This window comes from Scatophagus argus, chromosome 9 (genome assembly GCF_020382885.2).
Source record: "Scatophagus argus isolate fScaArg1 chromosome 9, fScaArg1.pri, whole genome shotgun sequence".
NCBI lineage: Eukaryota > Metazoa > Chordata > Actinopteri > Scatophagidae > Scatophagus > Scatophagus argus.
The window spans coordinates 20,715,422-20,737,650 of record NC_058501.1 but is presented as its reverse complement, the minus strand read 5'-3'; the positions used below and the strand labels follow the sequence as shown (position 1 = coordinate 20,737,650).

Genomic DNA, 22,229 nt, shown 5'->3' with positions numbered 1-22,229 from the left:
TTCCCATCCAGTCCCAACTATCATGGTTCTCTTAGTTACAGAAACATCAGGTAACCTGGTAACCACACACTTCCTGTCCTCATACTGTGATGAATTATCAGATCATATACTACACTGTGGGGTATTTTTATTTTACATTCAAGCCAAAAGAACAGTCACAAGTGTATTTAGATATGAAAAAGACTGGTTGCTTTATTGTCATGGTAGTGGTCTGTACAATCCACAGAGAACTGAGGCGCTTATGGCAAAATTCATAGTTGATCATCTTCCTTTACCCATACTGAGAGACACCATCTAGACAGACCTGAAACCCACTGACAATTACACAAATTAACACCAGACTTGACATAAATCTTGAAGGACATAATCATCAGCATGTTTGGGTCCATATTTACATATCATTTACAAAACCTGCACCTCTTAACATGTATGACCAGAGATATACAAGATTAAACAGCTGAGCCAAGCTGCTGTTGGTGAAATGCATCGTAGTGTGTTGGTAACGTACAACAACATGAGTGACGCGAGGTTTCTGGATTTAAATTACTGCATAAAAGTTAGATCTGTAGCCTGTGATCCAGCTGAACCACCCATGTTGAGTTAAAATGCACATAAAAGACGTGATGATCGTTGTGGGGATGTCTGGGTTCGCTGCAGGACGGTGTTTCTCAGTAGTCCTCCTGTCTTGTCAGTACCTCCCTGCATATCCTCAGGAGCCACAGTCTCAGACAAAGGGATTAGACCGACTCATAAGCTAGTCCTCTGGGTGTGCTTATGTAATACAGTCCAGTCATTCATCACATAGTCCTGCAAGGAGAGAAGGGAACGTAGATAAGCAATTTGAGACAAGACTTCCAATTAAAATCTTTAATTAGTTTTGCAAAAGACTCGTGATTCTCTTTACTGAAGCAATTAATTAGTATTTTTACAATGGAGAGATGGTGATATAAAGGATGTACCGTTAATATTCCAAGCAAACAATCATATCATTCATCACAAGAGGTAATTTTGCTGCATACATACACAAGCTTGAAATGTATCAAATCACGGTAAGGCAGATATAGTTTTACAGGATAATGAATTTGTTGGTATGCAGTGCTTTCATGCAGATTTAACCGATTCACTGGTCGCTTTCAGTTCTACTTAATTTTAAAATGAATATCTGTGTATTTTGGACTGTTGGTCGTCACTTTGGGTTCTGAGAACTTTTTTTGCAATTCTAGAGAGTAAAATAAATAATAATAATTATACTAACTGAGGATTAGAAAACAGAAATCACAGATTAATCGTTAATGAAAATGATTGTTGTTTAATACTGAATATGTGGGAGACGTAAAAGACGAGCATTAGTCCAGATAGCTTGAATAATCTAGTTTCAGTCAGGCTCACCCTTCTGCTGAGGTCTGCACTCCTGTGCTTATGTTCCTAAAACCTCTATATCCTCCCTGCCTCCTTCAGTTTGCCCACCAGGTCCTCCACCGTCTCCACCTTCATCCCAGCTTGTCTCTGTGGGGGCTCGTCCACTCTCAGCACCTCCAACCGTGATGTGAGGTCCACCCCTAAATCTGCAGGCTTCATGTTAGCTATCTTCTTCTTCTTGGCTTTCTGAAAGTAGGAAAGCACAGAAGGGTTGAGCACACATTCTGTACTTATGTACTGTTTAAAGCAGCGCTCATCAATCCAGCAATTCTAAACAGTTAATACTGTGTAAAATTTAAAACTGCCTTTTTCATCCTTTCATTTTTTGACTACAAATCCAAGTTTTCTTGTAAACAGGAGAATTTAATGCCTTCTTCTTCTTCTTCCCTGAGACTTACCATGATATTAGGCAGGGTGGCATATCTGGGAGTGTTGAGTCTAAGGTCTGCCGTAACCACTGCAGGTGCATTGATCTTAATAGTTTCCAGGCCACCATCAATTTCTCTCACCACTTTAACCTTGTCTCCTTCCAGTGACACCTCTGATGCAAACGTACCCTGCAATGTGAGCACAGATTTATAAAAGTAAATACGCAGTCCGTAAGAGCTATTGTGAATACAGAGAAACATTTTTGTACTTCAGCTGTCCTAATCCTGTCCAAACACAGTGAAAATCATCATCAATGTTGTAATGAATGGCTCCATCTATTGGCCAGCCAGCGGAACTTCACCCCAACTGTCCGGGCAACCTTTGATCTGCTCTGCTGACCAGTGCAGGATCACTGTAGCTAATACTGACCCAAACTAGTCTCCGCTAACTTTGATAAGGTAGCCTGGATGGGGCATAATATCACACTGACAACTGGGAATACAAACAGGGAAAAAAGGGCTTGGGTTATCTAATTTACAGTTATCCCTTAGCAGTCAGAACATTTTTATGTCTAAACAGGCTGTTCTTATTTTAGTTACATATTAGCTGGATCTCACCTGAGGCCAGTCCAGTAAGGCTGCTGTCATCTGGCCTGTCTGATTGCAGTCATCATCGATGGCCTACAAAAGTAAATGATCTGCTAATTCATCACAGTATGAGGGCAGGAAGTGTGATCTGATTTTGAATGCGGATAATGAGCAAAATGAAACCAGAGTTTTTTGGTTTTTTATACCTGTTTGCCAAGGATGATGAGTTGAGCATCCTCCTTCTTGGCCAAAGCAGCCATGATTTTGGAGACCTGCAGAGGTCCCAGGTTGTCATAATCTTTCCCACTCACTTCCACATGAATGCCACGATCTGCTCCCATGGCAAGAGCAGTACGGATGGTCTCCTAAGTGAGGGGTCAAAGAACTCGTGTGAGGAGGACTTAAAATAAGTCGGTGTTGAAAATGTGCGACCAAACTCTAAAGGATTAAAAACACAATAAGGTATGGCCTTAAGTTTTTGTCACATTTGTCCCTAAGTGTTTTTTATCCAGCTGCACAGCTTGATTATGCAAGGTATGATGAGTGATTCTTCAATCATTTCTCTGTAGTGGCTGTACAGACCACTGAAAACACTTTACAACATGAGCCTGAATTCACTCATTCATACACTGGGGATTATAAGAGATAAAAGCTGAAGCCCAGGAAAAAACTCTAAAAGAACAACATCCACACAGAGAATTCCCTCAAAAGTGTTCAAACTGCCACAACAAGCCAGCAGTCCAAAGTCTGCTCCCATCTCACCCACCTGTGCTTGCTGTGGCCCGCAGCTAACAGCCACAACCTCCTTAATAAGCTTCTTCTCCTTCAGCTTGACTGCCTCCTCCACAGCAATCTCACAGAAAGGGTTCATTGAGTGCTTAACGCCATCTGTCACCACGCCAGTGTTGTCCGGCTTCACACGAATCTGAAAAGGAAGAAGACCGGAGGACAGTCACTACAGGGGTGCCAAGCGACAAACAATCCAGACAGCCTGGATTCTCAAGCAAACTGTCACACGTGATGATAGAGACTCACACAGGAAGTGAGCCAGAAAAGTGTGATGCATGTTTGGACACGAGCCCTGTGGTTGGTAAAATATGGCTTCATATTTGGACAAGCTTTCATCTCCTCTTTAATTTTTCTGGGTGTTAAAAAGTTAACTCTGAAAAGGTCTGTTAAAGACACATACTAATACACTACAAATCTCATGTCTGTGTGGACACCTGAACAAAGTACTGGATTTTTTATTTTAAAAAAAACATGAGCATCAACTGCTCTGGGATGGATATCCGCAAGATTCTGACACCTGGCTGCACAGATCTGACCCCATTCAGTCTCAAGAGCAACAGTGCAAATTGCTTCTGAAGTTGGACGATAAAGCCTATCTCACAGTCCACTTTCCTATTCCCACCAAAGGCATTAGATGTGGCTGAGGTCAGGGCTCTGTGTCGGGAAACTGAAAAACAATTTCTTTAGACGTGGCAGCACAGTGGTGTTGAAACAGGAGGGGGTATTCACCAAACTGTTTCCACAAAGTTGGAAAACTACTCCACTGATACTGTATGACTGTATATTACTGTAAGATTTCCCTTGAACAAAACAAAGGGACCTAGCGCAGCATACTCAGTTACAAATATTCAATCTTGCAGCATCAAAGCTACATCAGTATGTGAAAGCTGCTTAACATGTGAATACACATATTATCATAATAAATAGCCTAACATCACTAATGAAAGGCTCAGTTTGATATAAGAGCATGCATAACAAACAAAAGTTAGTATTTTCCAAATAACAAAAAGAGTATTTATCCTGACTTATATTTTTTATCATCTGTCTGATAGTGTTGGGAGGAGAAGCTACAGATGTGTCAGCCTTGAGCACTGAAGCTACAGATCCTGCTGAAGGCAGCTGAAGCAGGAGTGTTCCTGCTGTAACGTGAAACAGCTGCTGATAATGATTATGGTGTTGTGCTTCAACTCGACGAGTTAGCACAAGGTAAAAGACTACTGAGATTTGAGACTACAATATTTACTTAACACCGTGCACCGCTGTTTCATAAACTCGTTCAGAAAGGCCCCAAAGTTAATAACGAGAGGACGTGTTGAGCTGCTAGACATTAGGTTACACAACTTGAAAACAACAGCACGACAGTATGCAGGTAACATTGCACACATTACAGAGTTGCTAACTATACTAGAAATTATTCATTATGCAGATACATCCTGCAAAGTGACCATATGATTTTAGGTCGTTTGTCGAATATGTGAACAGTTAAATAAATTCCTTAGCTATTGTACCACCGCCGCTGACATCGGGCTAACGTAAGCTAGCAGAACACAGAAAGTCAAGTGAGAGAGGACCGGAAAAATATATTAAAACGTAAATGAGCCATTTAAACAAAAGGCGGATGTTACCTTAACTGCGTAGTCAATGACACGCTTAACGCCAACGAGAACACGACCAGACATCGCAACTGAAACGTTTTACTACACAGTAGTAGACAGCTAACGTCAAAGAGTCACCGCAATGAACCTTCAGTCAAGGAGGGAGGTCGGAATTATTTTAGGGTGATTCCAGGGGAGGGAGATGAGGGACCGCCTCCCATTTCAACCAATGGGAACCGACGAAGGCGAACACTCTCTACATTGATTGGATGAGAAGCACACGAAGCCGTTGTTAAACTCAACAGCAGGTCAATCGGTGTCGTGGTTTCAGGGAGTGAATGACAGCTTGTTTGTGTGTTTGTGGATTGTTGTGAAATCGTGTTTATTCCATTTTAGTGCCCATTCTTGATTGCTCGATTGTTTAAATAGTTCAAACTGTAGGGGTTACGACAATTCGCCTAAATAATGTGGTGCTCCTCATATATGTGTCGCAAACAAAAGCCGGTAGAGAAACGTTCCACCTTTAGTGGGGCAAAGTTCACGGTAACGGGCAGAGTGACATAATGAGGGTCAAGTCACTTGAGCTTCAAATGACTCGTGTGAGGTTAATCATAAATATGACTCGGAAAACTATGATCGTAGTTTATGATTTTAAGATTTAATTTTTTAAATCACATCTGACTATTCCTAGAAGAAATGTATTCTAATGTAAAGCACGAGTAGAGAAATGCTGCACATAGATAAACCATAACATATCTAATTGTAATGGTTTCTATTGCAGTTTTCTCTAAAAAAAAATAATAATAAAATAAAAATAGTCAAATAATAATAGTGAAAGTTCCTCAGTAAATTCCAGCTGAAGCCAGAGGTGGAATAACTAAGTGCCAAACACTATACTTTTGCAGAACAGATATGGAGATATTTGGAGTATTTTCATTTTCTGACACGTTATACCTCTACTGCACTACATTTGTGAGATATTTATTCTTTGTACTTACTCCACTGGTTCTTTTTCAGATCAAGGTTTTACAAACAAAATGTGATAAGAGTAACATCAGTCTGGTAGGAATTAAACTACTCAAAAGTGAACATTAAGTGTTTAAAATTAGTTCCACCTCAACCAGTTATAACGCCGAAGCGCTCATTTATGTTTACATGTTAATGCATCAGTAATAATGGGCAAGTGATAAACGTTTTATACAATCATAACCACCTTTGACTCCTTACAGATAATTTTGTAATATTTATTTAGGACATAAACGGATAATTTAGTTTGTGGGATTTTAGTTTTAGTTCGTTTTAAGACTTTGTGCCCTTCCAACTTTCTCTTCAGGAGACCAACATTGCAGAAATGATTTCAGCTGCTGTTGTTTCACGGTATTGTGGTCACATACCGGCAGCCGCTGGGAACGTTGCGGTCTCCAGTGAGCTGTAAACCCCCCCAGCGCCACAGCAGCTGATGGAGCGGAGTCACCTCGGATCACACAGCGGCAGCAGCGGCCTCCATTTTAACTCCGACACCGAGCCGTACCTCACGTGTCCTGGGCTGTCTCTCTCACATGACCCGAGTGTTTGTTCCCGTGATCAGCACTTCCATCTCCGTCTGTGACACCGAATATCACTTTTTATTCTAACACTGATGGATATGCTCGAACAGAGTCTGGATAACGCAAGGTAACTTGAGTCAGCCAAAATGGCTAACTGACACAAGCTAGCTACAACATGCTATTTCGGATAGCTAGTTTACGGCGCTAACCGAGGCCTGACCCCAAAAGTGTTGTTAAGAAGCATTTATTATGAAGACTTGCAGTTAAGTTAGCAAGAGAAGCGGAAGACTTAGCAGACTGGATAGCTGACTTGGTGTAACCTAGCAGATCTCTATCCAGTCGTGAAAAACATGATCATAATCAGTTAATGACACTACAACTGCTAAATTAGCTAAAGCTAGCTTTAAAACAAAACTGTAAGTAACCTGAGGGCAACAGAAATGTTGTGTTTTACATTACGATTATTCTGTTAGTTGACTGGATCTTGCACACGTTTGTCGTCATTTAAGGCAAAGTTGAGGGTCACTGATTACATTTATTTTATCCAGAATATTCACGAATCTTAGCTGGTTGCGTATTTTATTTGAACATACTTGTTTGTGCATCCGATTTGCAGCCAAGAAAAGCAAGAAGAAGAGGCTGTCCAGACATCTGAAGGTGAGTATGTATTTACCCAGCTGTCAGGGACCACATTTGGCACCCGTACAGCACTGGTGTATATATATATAGCCTGTATGTCCTTTTCTTTGCAAACTGCAGCATACAGTAACATATTGTTTGGATTTTACAGCCTGTTGGCTGTCTGTATTTGTTTTGCTTGTCCATTTTCACAACTGGTTTTTATGTCCTCTTTTTAACCCCCCGAGACGGAACAGGAGAAGAGCAGACAGCTGTTACAATAGCCAGCGTTCAGCAGGCTGCGGCATTTGGTGACCATAACATTCAGTATCAGTTCAGGACTGAGGGTGGTCAGGTAAGTAACTTATTGATGGAACTGTACAGTGATGAGTCCAAAAAGTTGGGATACATAAAAACAAAATATATGATTTGCAAATCCTTGTTTTTGTGAATATACACTCATTCTTAATTTGATGTCAGCAACACGTTCCTTAAAAGCTGGGACAGGGGAATCACATTTGTAGAATGCTGCATGGGCAAATACAGAGTCAGCCAAAATAATGTATACACAACACACATCAGGATAAAAAGGTAATGCCATCTGTTGGGAAAACATCGTACAACAGTACACAGTGTTATCGTAATTTGATCAAACTTCGAAAGAGGTATCTATATGTGTAGAAGTACTTATACAAATTAAATACTTATGCATGTTTTTCTTTTCCTTATGTGTATAAACATTATTTTGGCTGACTGTGTCCTTATCATCGCATTTAGTGATTTTGCGATCTTCGGTCCACAATTTAAATCAAAAATCTAAACACATCTCTGCATCTGCAAGCTTGAAAACAAACACTGAATGTCCATGACCTTTGATTTTTGAAAAGTGTGAAAAGTGTGCTCTGGTGTCATGAGTGCACATTTCAGATTGTTTTTTGGAAATCATGGACATCGTGTCCTCTGGGCTAAAGAAGAGAATGACCAGGTTATTACCAGATATAAAGTATTTCTCTAAAAAACTTCAGCGGTTAGTGTGCTCTGAGTGTTGTTTAAAGAAAAGATGATGTAACACAGTGGTAAGCGAGTGTATATTTACAAAAACAGTAACATTGATCAGTTTGAACATTGAATACATGGTCCTCATACTGTATTCAATTTAATATGGGTTGAAAATAATTAGCAGATCAATGTGTTTTTATTTACATTTCACATAGCATCCCAACTTTTTTTGGAATACTTGTGATTGTTGTTTTCTACCTCAGAAAGACACTAAATGCCCTTAATAGCATAGGCACAAAGAGTTTTTGGGAAAGACTGCATCTCTTCAGTGCTCACAACAGAAAACTGAACACCCAGAAGTACTTCAGATGTCAGGTTCAAGGGGCATTTGGGCTGAGATGATGATGAGCAACAGACACAGCTTCACATTACGAAGGATTGCTTGCATGCATGGAGCATCGTCAAAGTGGGAGCTCATGGTTTTTAGTAATCAGCATTTCAGGATACACGTGTCTGTTCATTTTCAGGTTAAGACTTTGTGATTTTTTTTAAAGACTGTTTTGGTGTAAACAGTGCCACCTCACAGTGCGGGAAGGTAATGTTTTCTTTATCTTACTGTGTCCTCTGGATGCTTTGGCTCTCTCCCCATTCAAAATACAAGTCAGGAGGATAGCAGACTCTGAATTGCCTTAAGTTATGAATTTGAGGTTTTCTTTTTCTTGTCCCATGATTGACTGGTGACCTTTGTCAAGACTGTCTACTTGCTGTCCACTCAGTTGGGGTTCGCACCAGCAGTGGGCCGTGATGGAGATAAATAAATGGGGAAAAAGTAATAGAGATGCTCAAGTTGATTTATCCTTGTCTGGATGATTTACACTGCAGGGAACTGAGTCAGTGATCCGTGTGGCTCCTTTGGCGTAAACAGGGCTAGTGTGAGCGATCATGTGATTCCAGTCTGGTCTAGGATTGGCATGGGGCTGCTGTCACATGTCAGTCAGGAGGAGAGTCACATGATAGAGGAATACAAATACTGATTCTTGGAACAAACAAGCTCATTTTCTCAACTTGTTTTTCAAATTGAATCAAGCACATTCTGAAGCATAAGCATATTCAATCCCACATGATATGCTTGCGATTCAGAATGTGCCTGAAGTAAGATCAACGCACTGCAGAGATTAGGACTATTGGCTTGGCTGAACTGAAGAAGTAGATAATGATAAATAAATCTACAAGTCGGGTAAGGTTTTCATCCGGATGGATTATTTGTCATAAAAGACCTCGGGCTGCTCAGTACTTTTCCTCTCATTCTCTTTTACCTGTGTTTCTTTCTTCACCTTACAGGTGACGTATCGTGTTGTTCAGGTGACCGACCAGCACCTCGAGGGAAGAGATGATGGGGGAGGAGCAGTGAGCGTTGTCTCCACAGCCGCCTTCGCTGGGGCTCCTCAGGCTGTGGCTCAGGTACCAAAGTACCCCCCCACCCCCTTTTTTATTTTTATTAAACACAGAGAACACAGTGGTAACATGGTCTGTTGTCAAGGACTAACTGCCTGCTTTCGTCTGGTCTTGACGGATATGGCTGGCAGTATTTCAGTTTTTATTGTTCCAACATTCTCCCTTAAGAATCAAAGCGAGCAATGAACTTTTCCTGCTGACAGGTATCGTCTCTTTAGACTCAGCCTGATGTCACTCATGCCATAAAACTCCAGTGTTGTTCCAACACTATTAAAAGCACGTGAAAGAGACATGTTGTGACCCATTGTACGGCGTGACATATTCCTCCGATTAAAACTGCAAGTGTGGGTAATTTCTCTGAGCTCGTCAAACAGTTGAAGCGGTATAAACAGCGAAGCAGAGCTACTCACAGAGGTTGAAAAAGTGGCAGTGTTGATAGCCAAGTTTAGAACTTGTTTTTGGTTGAAAACATGTTATTTTTTCCCTGAAAGAGCAAGCCAAATTTGTTTTCATTTGCAGCACAGTGATGCCTTTACTGACCTTGCTGTTATCTTTGCTAACAAGATCAGCGCTACTTCTTCTTACTCTCTTTATCCCAGCTGTCAGACGGCACTGTGTCTTGCTTGGGGGTCTACAGGGGATACCAGTATTGAGTCTGACAGAGACTGAGGTGTGCGTTTACCTGCTGTGACTGCTCTGCTACTACTTGTTCAGGTTCTCCTCTGTCTCTCTTATCTGTCACAGGCTGTGATCCAAAACCCTTTCAGTAATGGAGGAAGCCCAGCAGGAGAGGCGGTGGGAGGGGAGACGCGCTTTGCTTACTTCCCCGCCACTGCAGTGAGCGACGGGACTGTGTCTGTGCAGGCCGCCACAGATCCCACGCTAACACAAGCAGGAGGTGAGTCGGTTTGCATTTAGGACGAAGTTTACCACAGAAACCTACCAGGATAATTTAGCCATTATTTTGACTGACGAATGGGAGTGTATTGAGAAGCTCCGTAAGGAGTGAACAGGAGCCCTTCTTATCGTAGCTGTAAATGAACCATGATCCCTACAGCTCTGGCAGCATTTTGTACACTAGGGTTTTCCACTATTCTGAATAATGAATGGTTTTCCTTCATGCAATCCAGCTACATATTTTGTTCAATTTAAGATTCCATGCTCAGTAAGTCTGAAACATTGTTGTCTCTGTTAAAACCTTTAACACAATTCATATATTATCAGAGGCTGAAATGAAATTAGTCATCCTGATCATATTTACTGTTTGCTTGATGTCACATGTCCACCTACTCTGCTTCACTTCCTCTTTACTGCCATATGTTGTTGTCTGGCTGTCCTCGTGGTTACATGGTGGTGATCCAGAGGAAGCTGGTGGATTCTGCGTGCCTGTCAGTGAGGCTGGTCAGAGCTCGCTCGAACTGGAGAGCAGAATGTAGCCCCCTGGCTCAGTGATATACAGCATTTTGGCATTTTGCTCCCAGAACACTGATTGGCAGTTTAATGAGTGGATTGTTTGTGTTCTCTGATGATTTTAGAGAAAGAGTGTAGTGCCTGGACAGTGGTGACGGGAAGATCTTGTAATTCGCCATCCAGTGTTTCTGCTGGCGTCTGTGCTTTCTGTTGGCCCAGAAACTAGACCTAAATGAGACCTGCAAGACCACTCAAGTTCTAATCCAGTATGATCTGATGTTTAGTTATTCCATTATAAAACTGAGATAGATGCTTAACACAAGATAAGATAGTCCTTTATCAGTCCCACAGTGGGGAACTTTGCAATTGCTTGCCGTCATAAATACATTTGAGACCATATATTTGTGATTGTTTAATCTGCTATCGTGTTCTCGATTAATCGTCAGGTTTTTAAAATGTTTAACTCTCAAAATGTGCCATTCACAATTTGTCAAAATTGACATGATTTCTTTATTTTGCTTGTTCGGCCAACTGTCCAGAAATATTTCATTTAGTGCCACATTTGACACAAACTGCAGCAAATTGTTTATTTGAAGTGCTAAAACTGGGAATTGTTTGGCATATTTGCTTGTAAAATAGCAAACAGTTAATCATTTACCACAGTAGCTGCAGATTAATTGATTTTTTTGGTTGACAGAAGATGTATTGACTCCTTGCAGCTCTGTGTGAGGCATACGTAGGGTAAAGCAGAGCTGGTCACAAAACAAATGTAGCTTTTATGACATGTTTGTGGCACTAACGTTACACAAATTTCATCCAAGTACCAGCACTACAGCATATCAAAGTAATACACCATCTGCTCATGTAAAAAAGCTCACAATTTTAAGTTTCAGCAAGAAGAACCTGGTCCATAAACCCAGATCATTTCCCCCTACTGAACAACATGCATGTCACAACAACACAGACACAATCAGGGGTCATACATCGTCTCTGTGAGTGGTGTAACAGAACGTGGTTGATGCATGATGTTTACGGATCAGCAGAGTCGCGGTGAAAAGATAGACGAGACATGTGGATGCTTTCCTTTAGTTGGAAGCTCACAGATTGGTTGGTGGGAAACTGTACGTGCTTGTTATCAGAGAAATAGATCAAAATTGTAATGTTTATGACGACTTCTGCAGTATCTGCTCTCTTCCCTGTGACACACGGCTCGGCACGCTCGCCAGAGCAGCTCCAGCCTGTTGGCTCGTCTGTGGCACAACAGCCATCATTGTTGATTGGCCGCTACTCGTGTAACCGATCAGACAATGCTGTGGGTGGTACGTTGAGCGAGATTACAGTGTGGTGATAAATAAAACACAGAGATGGGTTCATTTTCAATTTCCTTTAACCTTGACCCCCTTCTTGACTTATTTATTTGTTTTTTGGTTTTTTGGCCCCTTGCAATTATTGTGTTTTTTCAGTGAGGGGGGGCTATCTCTGAATGTAAAACTCCCTTTTAGCAATTAAAAAAAAAAAGGTTAATGTGGCACATCCACAAGCCTCTCCTGTTGCTCTCGCTTTTTCTTTCTGAGCGTTGTGTGTTGGACTCGCATCACATGACACACACCCTGAAAAGTCAGACGCCCTAAAGACCATTGAGCAGTTTCAGCTGATGCACTTATCACTTGAACTTGAAATACACTGTAGATGCAGCAGCAGAGAAAAAAAAATGGTGTTGTGTTTTGTTTTGTTTTTGCAAGGGTTGTTGTGAGTGGCTAACTGCTGATGCCACAAAAGTAGACCATAAGGTTTCTTTGCTGTGGGTAATAGCTGAAGCCAGGGCCTTGCAGGAGGAAGTGGGCAGCTGGCTTTATCTTCTATGGGCCGGGGGCAGTTTAAGCAGACGTGACGTACTGGCTGAGGAGTGCACTGTGGGGTGTAGGTGGAAAGTGCTGTACAAGCTGTCTATGAGGTGAGGGATAAGTGCACGGTGCTCTGGCAATGAACCACACTCGGGCAAGTTTAGATGCATTAGATATGTTTTCAACAATATCACAGTATTTTTCCAGCCTGTCTTAGCAATTCAGTTAAAGCTGATTATATTAAGTGGAAAGAGGAATGGAAAGAAGAAGAAAGAGCTGCTGTCCTGTAACATGCCCTGTCGTTTGGTGTTACTTGGGATGTTTTCGTGCGATGTGATCGTAATTTGTGGGCTGATATTTGGTGACCCACGGGAACAAGATGAGTTGTTTGTATCTCACAGGGTTTTGTAGTTGTGCTGAAAAGCATGGGCTCTGTATTCCTTGCAGTAGAGTGTCGGCATTTTTCTCTCGATTTTATATTTTAGGTTTTGTTGTGAATGTCTCAGTAGCTGAGAAAAAGGATTCTTGGCAGATTTTCTGTCTACCTGTCAACTGTACATGAGAGGGCTTCCAGCAGTGTAAACAATGTTTTTTTGTGTGTGTGTTTGTACCTGTGAGGATTTGCAGGGTTTTGTTTTGGTGAATCCACTTTTACTCGTTGTGCGATATTTCGTTAGAGCAGCAAGAGTCAATCTTTCATGCCTTGTTGGCCTTCTGTTTGTTTCCACATTGCTAACTGATGACTCCCACGCCTTTCACAGGTCAGTTTTATGTGATGATGACCCCCCCTGATGTCATTCAGACAGGGACGCCGCGAACAATCGCCCCACGCACTCAGCCCTACCCTGCGTGAGTATCGGCTCTCTCAAATTGTTGTTTTTGGAGAAAGACACTGATATTGCAGTCTGAGACACAACCGTTTCTGAGAACGCATTAACCATTGGACAGTTCTGTTAACACACTATTGTTATCCTCCATGTAAATGCCGCTTGAAAGGGGCCGTTTGTTGATTTTAGCAGACAAGCTGTTTATTGTTCAATTGACGTCTGAAGGTCAAATTTGGATGAGCTTTGAAAGTGGGGCAGATTGATTTTTAATGTTTAATGTTCGCAGTCATTCATAGCCATGAATCAGTTTTGATGAAATTCAGTCAGTGGGCATTTTTGCTAAGGCTTTAACCGTTTAAATACCGGTAATACACGTTCGAGTTTGGCAGTGTAGTTCTGCTCCTGTGAGGCTCCAGAACAAATCTGCAGAAGCAGACTTGACGCAGGCTGCTTTCAGTTGAAGAAATTCCATCCGACAAAGCCTGAGATGCGCAGCATTTAAATGGACATCAACACATATTGAGTGGACAAAGCGAGCTGAATTCACCTACATCTAAATGCTAATGCTGGAGAAGGCTAGGGACGTGGAGGGAGTCAAATTGCTGGGGAAATGGTGCAGGGATGTGGCGTTTTGAGAGAAAAAGCACCAAAACCTGTTCATATGCCCCACCTAGTCGTTTGAGATCGATCAGTTTGATTCATGATTGGATGGTAGGTGCTCATGTGACTGTAAAACGTCTTTGCATAAGCTAACATGAGGATCGGTTTATGCAGTGTGAGGTGCTAGTGTAGTTGTCGTCTTTCTAACTTTAACCACGCCCTGTGTGTCTGCCCATGGAGTCTTCCTCACCTCTCTGCTGAGTTTGCTGTGAAGGTTTCACATGGAGGATCTTTATTTCCGCCCAACCTGGCTGGCTGGTTTTCGCCTTCTCCACCAGAAGCTTCTTATGATATTTATATCTAAAAACTCACAACATGCATCATTATAATCCTGCAACACAAAGGGATCTGTCTCAGACTCTCTCCAGCTGCTAGCTACATGCTGGTGATTGCTGTTATTAAGATAATCAGCAGGCTCACCTGAACAAAGACAAACTGAGTTGTCATCTTAATTGCGTGATTCCAGCCTTGCTCTGGCCTACTACAGATACTCAGAAAAGGAATTCCAGCGGGTTTTATTTCAGATTCACTTGAGTGCCAAAAACACATAAGCCAAAGTGCTTATGGATTCAGGATCCTTTGAGGTCATGCAACCATGTTTTCCTTTTTTCTTGTTTGGTAAAAAGCCAAAGCACAGCTTTTAGCTCGCTTGGTCACCCAAAATAAACACATGACCCATTATCAAATTGAATTAGAGCTATGTGAATATTCCTCCAGTTTCTACCAGGATTATGCTAAATCTTTCATTTGTGAAGCTGACAGAACACAAGATATTCACACACAAAGCGATGGTTCTCAGAAACACATAAGCTTCCTTTTATCTCCTAATTATGATAATAATCAAAAAGACACAAGCAGGAGACACACGCCTCACTGTGAACTGTCTCTGCCTATAATGGGTCAGTTCGGGTATATGCAGTCGACGACAACAATGTGATTTTCAGCAACTTTGCATTTTTCAAAGATTTCAGCTCCTTTGTTGTGGGCAGCGTTACGGGGAGCTCGAGATCCGCCCTAAATTTGGCAGCAGCTGTCCCGTTTCTGATGTAGCTTGATATTCACATCGTACGACAGACTGCTTTCCAGTCAAGAGCCAGGAACACGCTTTTGTTGCAGCGAACGTCTGCATTTCCATGTGTTCAAAGTGAATTGTTTTCTCATCTCTCAGAATGCCTGTCTGCAATGTGTTTGTTTCTATTTATTTCCTCTCCCATGAATAATTTATGTTTTTTGACACGAGCCTCAAAGTTCTATTTATTAGTATAAACTAATGAACAGTGACATTTTCGTTGACATGTGAGTGAAATGAATGAAAACTTCACCACCCTATCTGCCGTTCCCAGAGATGAAAACGAGCTGCTGCAGCACGAAGGTTTAAGCTGGTGAGGACAGTTTCCACATTTTTCCCACACACTTTTTTTTTTTCTAAACAGCAAATGAACTAATCAAATGAGATCACAAGAAGAGAGAAGAAGCACACAAACCTCTGCCCTCCTCTCCTTTCCAACCCTCCCCTCTCTTAAGTCCCTGGTGATTCTCCCTGCTCTTGATGTGTGAGACACAGATGTAGTGTATCTTCAGTGCTGACCCTCATCCATTGTTGTTAGCTGTGCTTGTGGCAAATGAATTTCTCCATTAGGACTTAGAATTTAGGTCATTGTTCTCCATCTGGAAACAAATGGCTCGCTCCACACTTTTATTTTAGTATCATTTTCAAAGTGTCCTCTGTTGGAGTTCTTTGAGTTCTGTTCTCATTTAGCCTAGTTTTGAAAGAAAAAAGTTAGTTTTAAAACTAAATGGACAGCGTTTGAGGTTTTTATATGCTGAAATTAACAATGGGACAAGTGAGGCTAATGAAAACCATGTGTTGTCAATTTCATCGGCTCTTCTCCACATAATTATTTTCAAAGAGGCGGTTAATTGTCACTGAGGCTCGTCTTTGTTCAAGTCATCCATTGAGAAGATATCGAGCCCAAGCTGCAGTCATTTGTTCCTCAGTGAAAGCTTAACTGATTCGCTGTCCGGGCCCCGGCTTGGTGCGTTACTGTAGCCTAATGTCAGGGGAGGACAGAAGGACTGACCATTGCATTTTTCTTTCGAGGATCAGTAATTGACTGTACAATCTCAGTCATCCTCTACATCCATGCTTCAAGTTTTATGAATAAAGTACTCCAGCAGTGGGGGTTGTGGACTTCAGATGTTCTGGATCACTCTGGCTGCAGTAGCTCCCAGGAGCACGTATATGAGTTTGTCTCTAAGTCATGAAAAGGAGGAAAAAGACATTCCTCCAGGCCTATACATTTAGTTATTCATGCAGTCATCCACATTTTTTTTGTACACTCTGCTGAAGAGCACTGTTCAGCTGAATCCAATATACAGCTGAAATCCCATTAAGATGCGTTGAGATACAAGAGAGACTGCAGTTTGGCTTGGCTGACTATCTCAAACGGAGTTATCAGTCGAGTTGTGTTGATGGGTCCCAAATTCACTGCTGTAGAATAACGATCTGTCGTGGGGAGACAGACGAGGAGCGAGAATGACCTTACGGGATATTATTAACTTCATGCAATGAGTATGCAGAAGTGCATTTAATCAAAAATAAAAGAATGGTTCTCACAAGATTTTCTGAAGCAGGGATATTTTTCTGCACTGCTCCTGTTCTTTTGGATTGTTGTAGGTCAATCTGAGATAGGATGATTGAGGTATGAAATGCTGTTCCATATTCAGAAATATTCAGTAGACCACCTATATAATTATATGTGAATGCATTATTGGCCTGTTCATGTCATGGTGGGTGGTTGGATAAGTCTCCTTGTCATGTTTCAGGGACTTAATTAACAGAATACCTCAGGGAAGACACAAAGACAAGAGACAGTTGTGTCATTAGCCATGCGCCCAGACTCCAATAGACAGCATCTGGTTTTCTACAGAGTTGTAATTTTGCGGCATAATAAAGCAGAAAGCTCCCTTCAGGACCCACCTGGGGAGAGGACAGCCAACAGAAATGAGAAGGTTGGACAGCTTTCATATTCCAGTGAAAGCAGCTGAGCTTCAGGCCACTGAGGGTGTCACGACTGCATACGTGGCCTCCCTCATGGACTGTTAATCTTTCAGTATTTCTGCCAAAGGCGCCACACAGCTTCAGACGCTTCTTCTTTTTTTTTTTTTTTAAATTGCACACAAGGTTGTAACGGGGGCTGCGACTATCAAAGATAAGAGTGAAGAATAGTTTTTAATAGGAACAGGATTAGGTGAATTTGAGGGGTTTTATGCTTGGATTTGTGCCTGATTTGTGTGGTAGTCTGAGATGGGAGATACTATAGTGTGTGTGAAAAGTCTTTTATTCCTGTCTGTCTGCAGGAAAATGGATGGACCGCGGACACCCAGAGATGAAAGGAGAAGAGCGCAACATAATGAAGGTGAGTAATTAGCTATGATTGTGGCTTTTGATTTCATCAGGCGGTACGGCACACACACAATGGAGTGTGGTACCTAAATAGAGCATTTTTGTTGAAATAAACTCATAAAGCCTTGTGAAAATACTCTGAGAATAGATAATGTTAAATGTTTCTGGACTGGCCACTAGAGGCTGCTGTTGAGCTGTCAAAGTTGGGCAGTGAAATGAAAATCTGGATCTTTGGAACTGAAATGGCCTTTGAACTTTCACTCTGAAAAGATAAATATATACACATATATTTTATGTTTTTTATCCTGTTTCTGTTTGAACATTTCATCAGTTGAGAGGCGGCGAAGAGACAAGATAAACAACTGGATTGTCACGCTTTCCAAGATAATCCCAGACTGCAATATGGACAGCACCAAGACAGGAGCAGTAAGTACTCTTACTTGTCTCGACAGCGCTGCAAGCATTGTACTGGCTGTCCCTGTATTAAATGGTCACGATTCCACTCTGTGACGACGCCACTCTCCTTCTAGAGCAAAGGGGGCATCCTGTCCAAAGCCTGTGACTACATCCGAGAGCTCAGGCAAAGCAACCAGCGACTGCAGGAGGGTCTGAAGGAAGTGGAGAGGATACAAGTGGACAATGAGTTGTGCAGGCAGCAGGTATGAATATCAGTCTGTGCTCTAGCCTGCAAATATTGACATCAAGGCTTCACTTATATATAAAGAAGGTCTATGAATGATTGTGTCGTAATCTTCCTTTGGGGTGGTTGGGTGTCACAGAGAAGTAAAGTCATGAGTAGTAAGGCGTCCATCACGTGTGTGTGAGGATTACCACTGCACTGGATCGCACTGCAACATCAACATCATTTAAATCTCAGAAGCATGAAATCCACCCGGCCACATGTGCATCTTCACTTCTCCAAAACAAACTCCCTTGAGACTTCAGCCTGTATAGCTGATCACGGCAGCCTGACGAAGAGGATCAAAGAGTTTGCATTCATATAATGAGAAGTGTTACCTGAAATCAGTGCTTCGAGAGACTGTGGGAATAATATACACAGGGGTTGTGTGAGAGCTAACTGCATGCCAATGCACTCAAAGTATTGTGAAATCTTGCTGCTCTGAGCCTGCTGCATCTCCCCATTGAATACCAGACCTGTAAGGCATTCAGCAATATATTCTTATTCTGATGCTCAAAGCTCAATATCCTTTCCTCGTTCCCTCGTTGGGGAGGCAGGGAATTCGGGATGCACCCGAGGGAAATGTAGCGGAGATGACATACCTCAAGATTTGATAATCCAGTTGGTTGTGGACAGGGGTGCCTTTGAAAAGGGCTGCACATACCACTCTTTAATCCCAGGGATTGAATAGGCCTGTGTGTACATTACACACATCCAGCACTCTCGGTCTTCAAACGAAAAAGTTTGGTCTGTAAACTTGGAGCGATATTAAGCTGTCACAGGGATGAAGATGTTGATAATGAGATTTTTTTTTTCGCTGTTCTTTGTTCTTAAGATTGAAGAGCTGAAGAATGAAAACGCTTTGCTTCGAGCACAACTCCAGCAGCACGGCATCGAGATGGTTGGTGAGACGCCGCCGCAGTGAAGCAGACCAAAAAAAAAGAAAAAAAAAAGAACAGGGAGGGGCAGCACCGCCCAGACACACAACCGACATGATGGAACAGAAGGCGACATAATGCAAAAACAAGGACTTATGAAGAATCAATTTCTTTTTATTGTAAGCATCCTCCTCTGGGCTCCCAGGTGGCAATCCCTTCACCGGCCGATTGTGGCTGTGCTTGACTGTCTCCAATCCTGTTGAGATAACCACCCGTTACGACTCAGTAGAAATGTGCTCCAAGAAAAGCTGCCCGCTTGCCACCATCAGAGTGCTTAACCAGCACCACCCATGAAAGAGAAGCGCCTCTGAACTCCTCCCTTGTTTTGTATTTATGTGGACTACATTGTTTGTTGTTTAATTTTGCTCCCCATCTGTGTATTTTTCTCCAAATGATTAATTTTGACTTAGTTAATGCATTTATTCTGTTTGTGTTTTTGAGTTCAGTATTAATATGTTGTTTTTAGCTGCTTTAATTTATTAGTCCGCTTGCTGACAGAAGCCTTGATGGAGACCAGTTACGTTGAAGCTCACGCACTGCAGAGAAGCAGATTGAATTTTAAGTGAGGAAACATCAAAGTGTGCAAAACACAACTCTACGGGCAGAAATAATTTGACACACATAGCTTACCTAGACCCAAAGACAAACAAGGAGCCGTGCTGGCCAGAGCTTCTGGGCCGATTTATGAAAATATCTCATGTTTTAATACAGATGTTACAGAACGGCCGAGCAGATTATGTCTAGGAGTAAACAATCAATAACTCATTAACTTCATGCTGGCCCTTTGTCGTGACGTGTGCAATCTTGAAGCTTGGTGGTATACTTGAATTGTTGGGCATTTGCTTTACCAGGAGCGGTAACTGAAAGTCACCGAAATCACTTGTCAAGAACCAACTGTTCAAATGCTATCAAATTAACAAACTGAGATGTAAAAGTGAGGAACGTGTAGAGTACTGACGAGACCAGGTCGTTGGATTATGGCCTGGAGGGAAGAGCTTTTGCCAAACTATCTATAGGAACTGTGGGTTCTGCTTTTCATCTTTTGTTCGTGTGTGATTTACTGGTGTCTCAATACGTGTAAGAATAATCCCCACATGTTTCATTTCAAGCTGTTTGCTCTATTTTGGTATTGCAACACTTCAAATGGAGCTCGGCGCACAAAGGGGGCGGGCGGGCGGGGGGAGGCACCCTGGAGAGCTGTACTCAAAGACTCCCTGCTCACGGTGGAAAAGGAGTACACGGAAATTCTGTGTTGCACTTTTGAGTTGAGCACAACTCGGTTCTCCGTGGGAAAAAGACAGAATAGTCGGAAAGTGGGGAAACTTGGAAATGATCTCGCATGTCTCCACCCACTCAGGCAAACAATACGTAAACCGTAATTGGCTGTACAAACAGCAAAAGCCAATATTAACAATGTTGATGATTTTATGAATGAATATACATGATGTGTTTTTGTTCTGCTTCGGGCGATGCGAGTGGAAGTGGAAGAAAGACGTCGAGCTTCGGAGCCTCTTTAGATTACAGCACGATGGCTTCTCCCTGTGTCAACAGCTCAGGATCCAGCAAGGCAAAACCAACACCCAGACTCCTGGCGAAATCAGGCAGACTATCTCACATTAATATCTCACACTGTGCAAGTTAACAGCTTGTGCTTTGGATGTGCTGTTCTGCTACTTGTAGATTCAAACCTGACAGTGCAAGTGTCTGATCTATCAAACTAGGCTCCTAGCCACAGTTGAATGATAGATATTTTGCAGTAGACTTTTTTTTTTTCCCCCTTTACACCTCAGTGAGAGGAGAGCAGAAAATGTGAATGTGAAGACATGAATAATGCTTTGATGGATGATAGATGTTAACAAATGAAAGGTCACTTCTGGCTAATTTTTTTTTTCTTGTTTCTTTTTTGAAATGGCAAAAGAAAGAAAGAAAAAGGCTCCTTCTCTCTCTGTAGCAGCCTCACTGTTCTCAGGTTAGATTGTAAGACATCTTTTTTAATTAAAATGTGGAAAATAAAACTTTCACTAGCTAATAACTTTTATGGTCTTTGGTTGTGGCTCATTGTCCTCCTGGCAGATCTTAGACAACTACCAGAATCCACACATCATTACTCCAGCAGGACGTCCATAATAGATGGGAGTGAAAGGCCTCACTCTATTTTTGTTTTTTCTTATTTTTCAGTATTCCTCATTTGCTCATTTCTAATTTTTAGATTTCATTTCAACTCTGCTCCACATTTCCATCCACCTTTACCAAACTTATTACATAAAATGTCAAAGCCCTGAATGCAAACCTGATTCCAAAAACATTGCCTGCCAACCTTTTTGACATGTACTCAATTGAAAACAGAACAAAAAATTATATATTTTAAAGTTTAGCCTCATCAGCTTCATTTATTTTCAGGAGTGCATGTTTATTCTGAATTTGATGCAAATGTTTTTGGAATCACGAGATAAACAAGATAGGTTTATTTGTCACAGACACAATCATACACGGATTGTACTTGGTTCAAATCCTGGTAATCTTAGGCTAACCTCAAGTATTTGTGATTGAATTCACAACAGTGAAAGCTACAGTTTTAGAGCATCAGAGTCTGATTGAAATTAAGCCAAATCCTGATTGATCCACATGAGTACGTGACGGGCACCTCTTTCAGATGGAGCCTCACCCACCCGAACCAGCGAGAAGCAAACACAAAATAACCGAAACTGTTCTAACTTTGTTGAAAATAAAAACATTTTATAGAATGAGCCGAGAAATTCCTCCCAACAGAATTTCTTATTGTTGTGGTTCTTATTTGAAATGAGCTTCCATGCTTTCAGTTTAGAGTCACACATCTACTCTAAATAATCCAGCAGAAGAAGAGATGATGGAGTGTTGATTGACTTATACAGCAGATGGCTCTGCAGGAACGTGATAAATTTAAACTTCGAGGGTCCTGAGTTTGACTCCTTCGAAAATTTGCATAGATACGCATTTTACAAGCTCAGCCAATCGGCACAATTCTCTGTATTTTAAATCAGTTCCAGACATGGAAGCAGACTTAACATTTTAACATCATCTGATATTAAAACAACAAATTTGGAGGAT

At 41.7% G+C, this 22,229-nt stretch overlaps 2 protein-coding genes across 5 annotated transcripts; one reads left to right on the top strand and one right to left on the bottom strand.

The window, feature by feature from the left end:
• Window positions 1-166: 166 nt before the first annotated feature.
• On the bottom strand, window positions 167-6,291 carry etfb (electron transfer flavoprotein subunit beta). Of its 2 annotated transcripts, none has more exons than XM_046398731.1 (7): window positions 6,154-6,291; window positions 3,142-3,300; window positions 2,582-2,740; window positions 2,406-2,468; window positions 1,818-1,976; window positions 1,390-1,605; window positions 167-807 (listed from the first exon to the last, which is right to left on the bottom strand). In XM_046398731.1, the coding sequence occupies exons 2-6, from the start codon at window positions 3,244-3,246 to the stop codon at window positions 1,435-1,437; spliced, it is 657 nt and encodes a 218-aa protein (XP_046254687.1). In that variant the 5' UTR covers window positions 3,247-3,300; window positions 6,154-6,291; the 3' UTR covers window positions 167-807; window positions 1,390-1,434. The 2 variants fall into 2 exon arrangements, with proteins under 2 accessions (XP_046254687.1, XP_046254685.1); XM_046398729.1 differs by lacking the exon at window positions 6,154-6,291 and adding an exon at window positions 4,790-4,950.
• Window positions 6,292-6,294: 3 nt separating this feature from the next.
• On the top strand, window positions 6,295-21,174 carry LOC124064349 (upstream stimulatory factor 2). 3 transcript variants are annotated; one of them, XM_046398727.1, is made up of 11 exons: window positions 6,295-6,433; window positions 6,923-6,963; window positions 7,173-7,279; window positions 9,265-9,384; window positions 10,123-10,276; window positions 13,394-13,481; window positions 15,463-15,501; window positions 17,480-17,538; window positions 17,857-17,951; window positions 18,056-18,184; window positions 19,040-21,174. In XM_046398727.1, the coding sequence occupies exons 1-11, from the start codon at window positions 6,399-6,401 to the stop codon at window positions 19,127-19,129; spliced, it is 957 nt and encodes a 318-aa protein (XP_046254683.1). In that variant the 5' UTR covers window positions 6,295-6,398; the 3' UTR covers window positions 19,130-21,174. The 3 variants fall into 3 exon arrangements, with proteins under 3 accessions (XP_046254683.1, XP_046254682.1, XP_046254684.1); XM_046398726.1 differs by having other exon boundaries at window positions 15,421-15,501; XM_046398728.1 differs by lacking the exon at window positions 15,463-15,501.
• Window positions 21,175-22,229: the final 1,055 nt, after the last annotated feature.

Coding starts and splice junctions, on each gene's coding strand:
- LOC124064349 (XM_046398726.1), top strand. CDS start 6,399: ATGGATATGCTCGAACAGAGTCTGGATAACGCAAG. Junction 13,482..15,420: donor CGCACTCAGCCCTACCCTGC/GTGAGTATCGGC, acceptor TTGACATGTGAG/TGAAATGAATGAAAACTTCA. Junction 17,539..17,856: donor AAGAGCGCAACATAATGAAG/GTGAGTAATTAG, acceptor ACATTTCATCAG/TTGAGAGGCGGCGAAGAGAC.
- etfb (XM_046398729.1), bottom strand. CDS start 4,843: ATGTCTGGTCGTGTTCTCGTTGGCGTTAAGCGTGTCATTGACTACGCA. Junction 2,469..2,581: donor TCATCATCCTTGGCAAACAG/GTATAAAAAACC, acceptor TTACTTTTGTAG/GCCATCGATGATGACTGCAA. Junction 1,977..2,405: donor CCTTACTGGACTGGCCTCAG/GTGAGATCCAGC, acceptor CTCACATTGCAG/GGTACGTTTGCATCAGAGGT.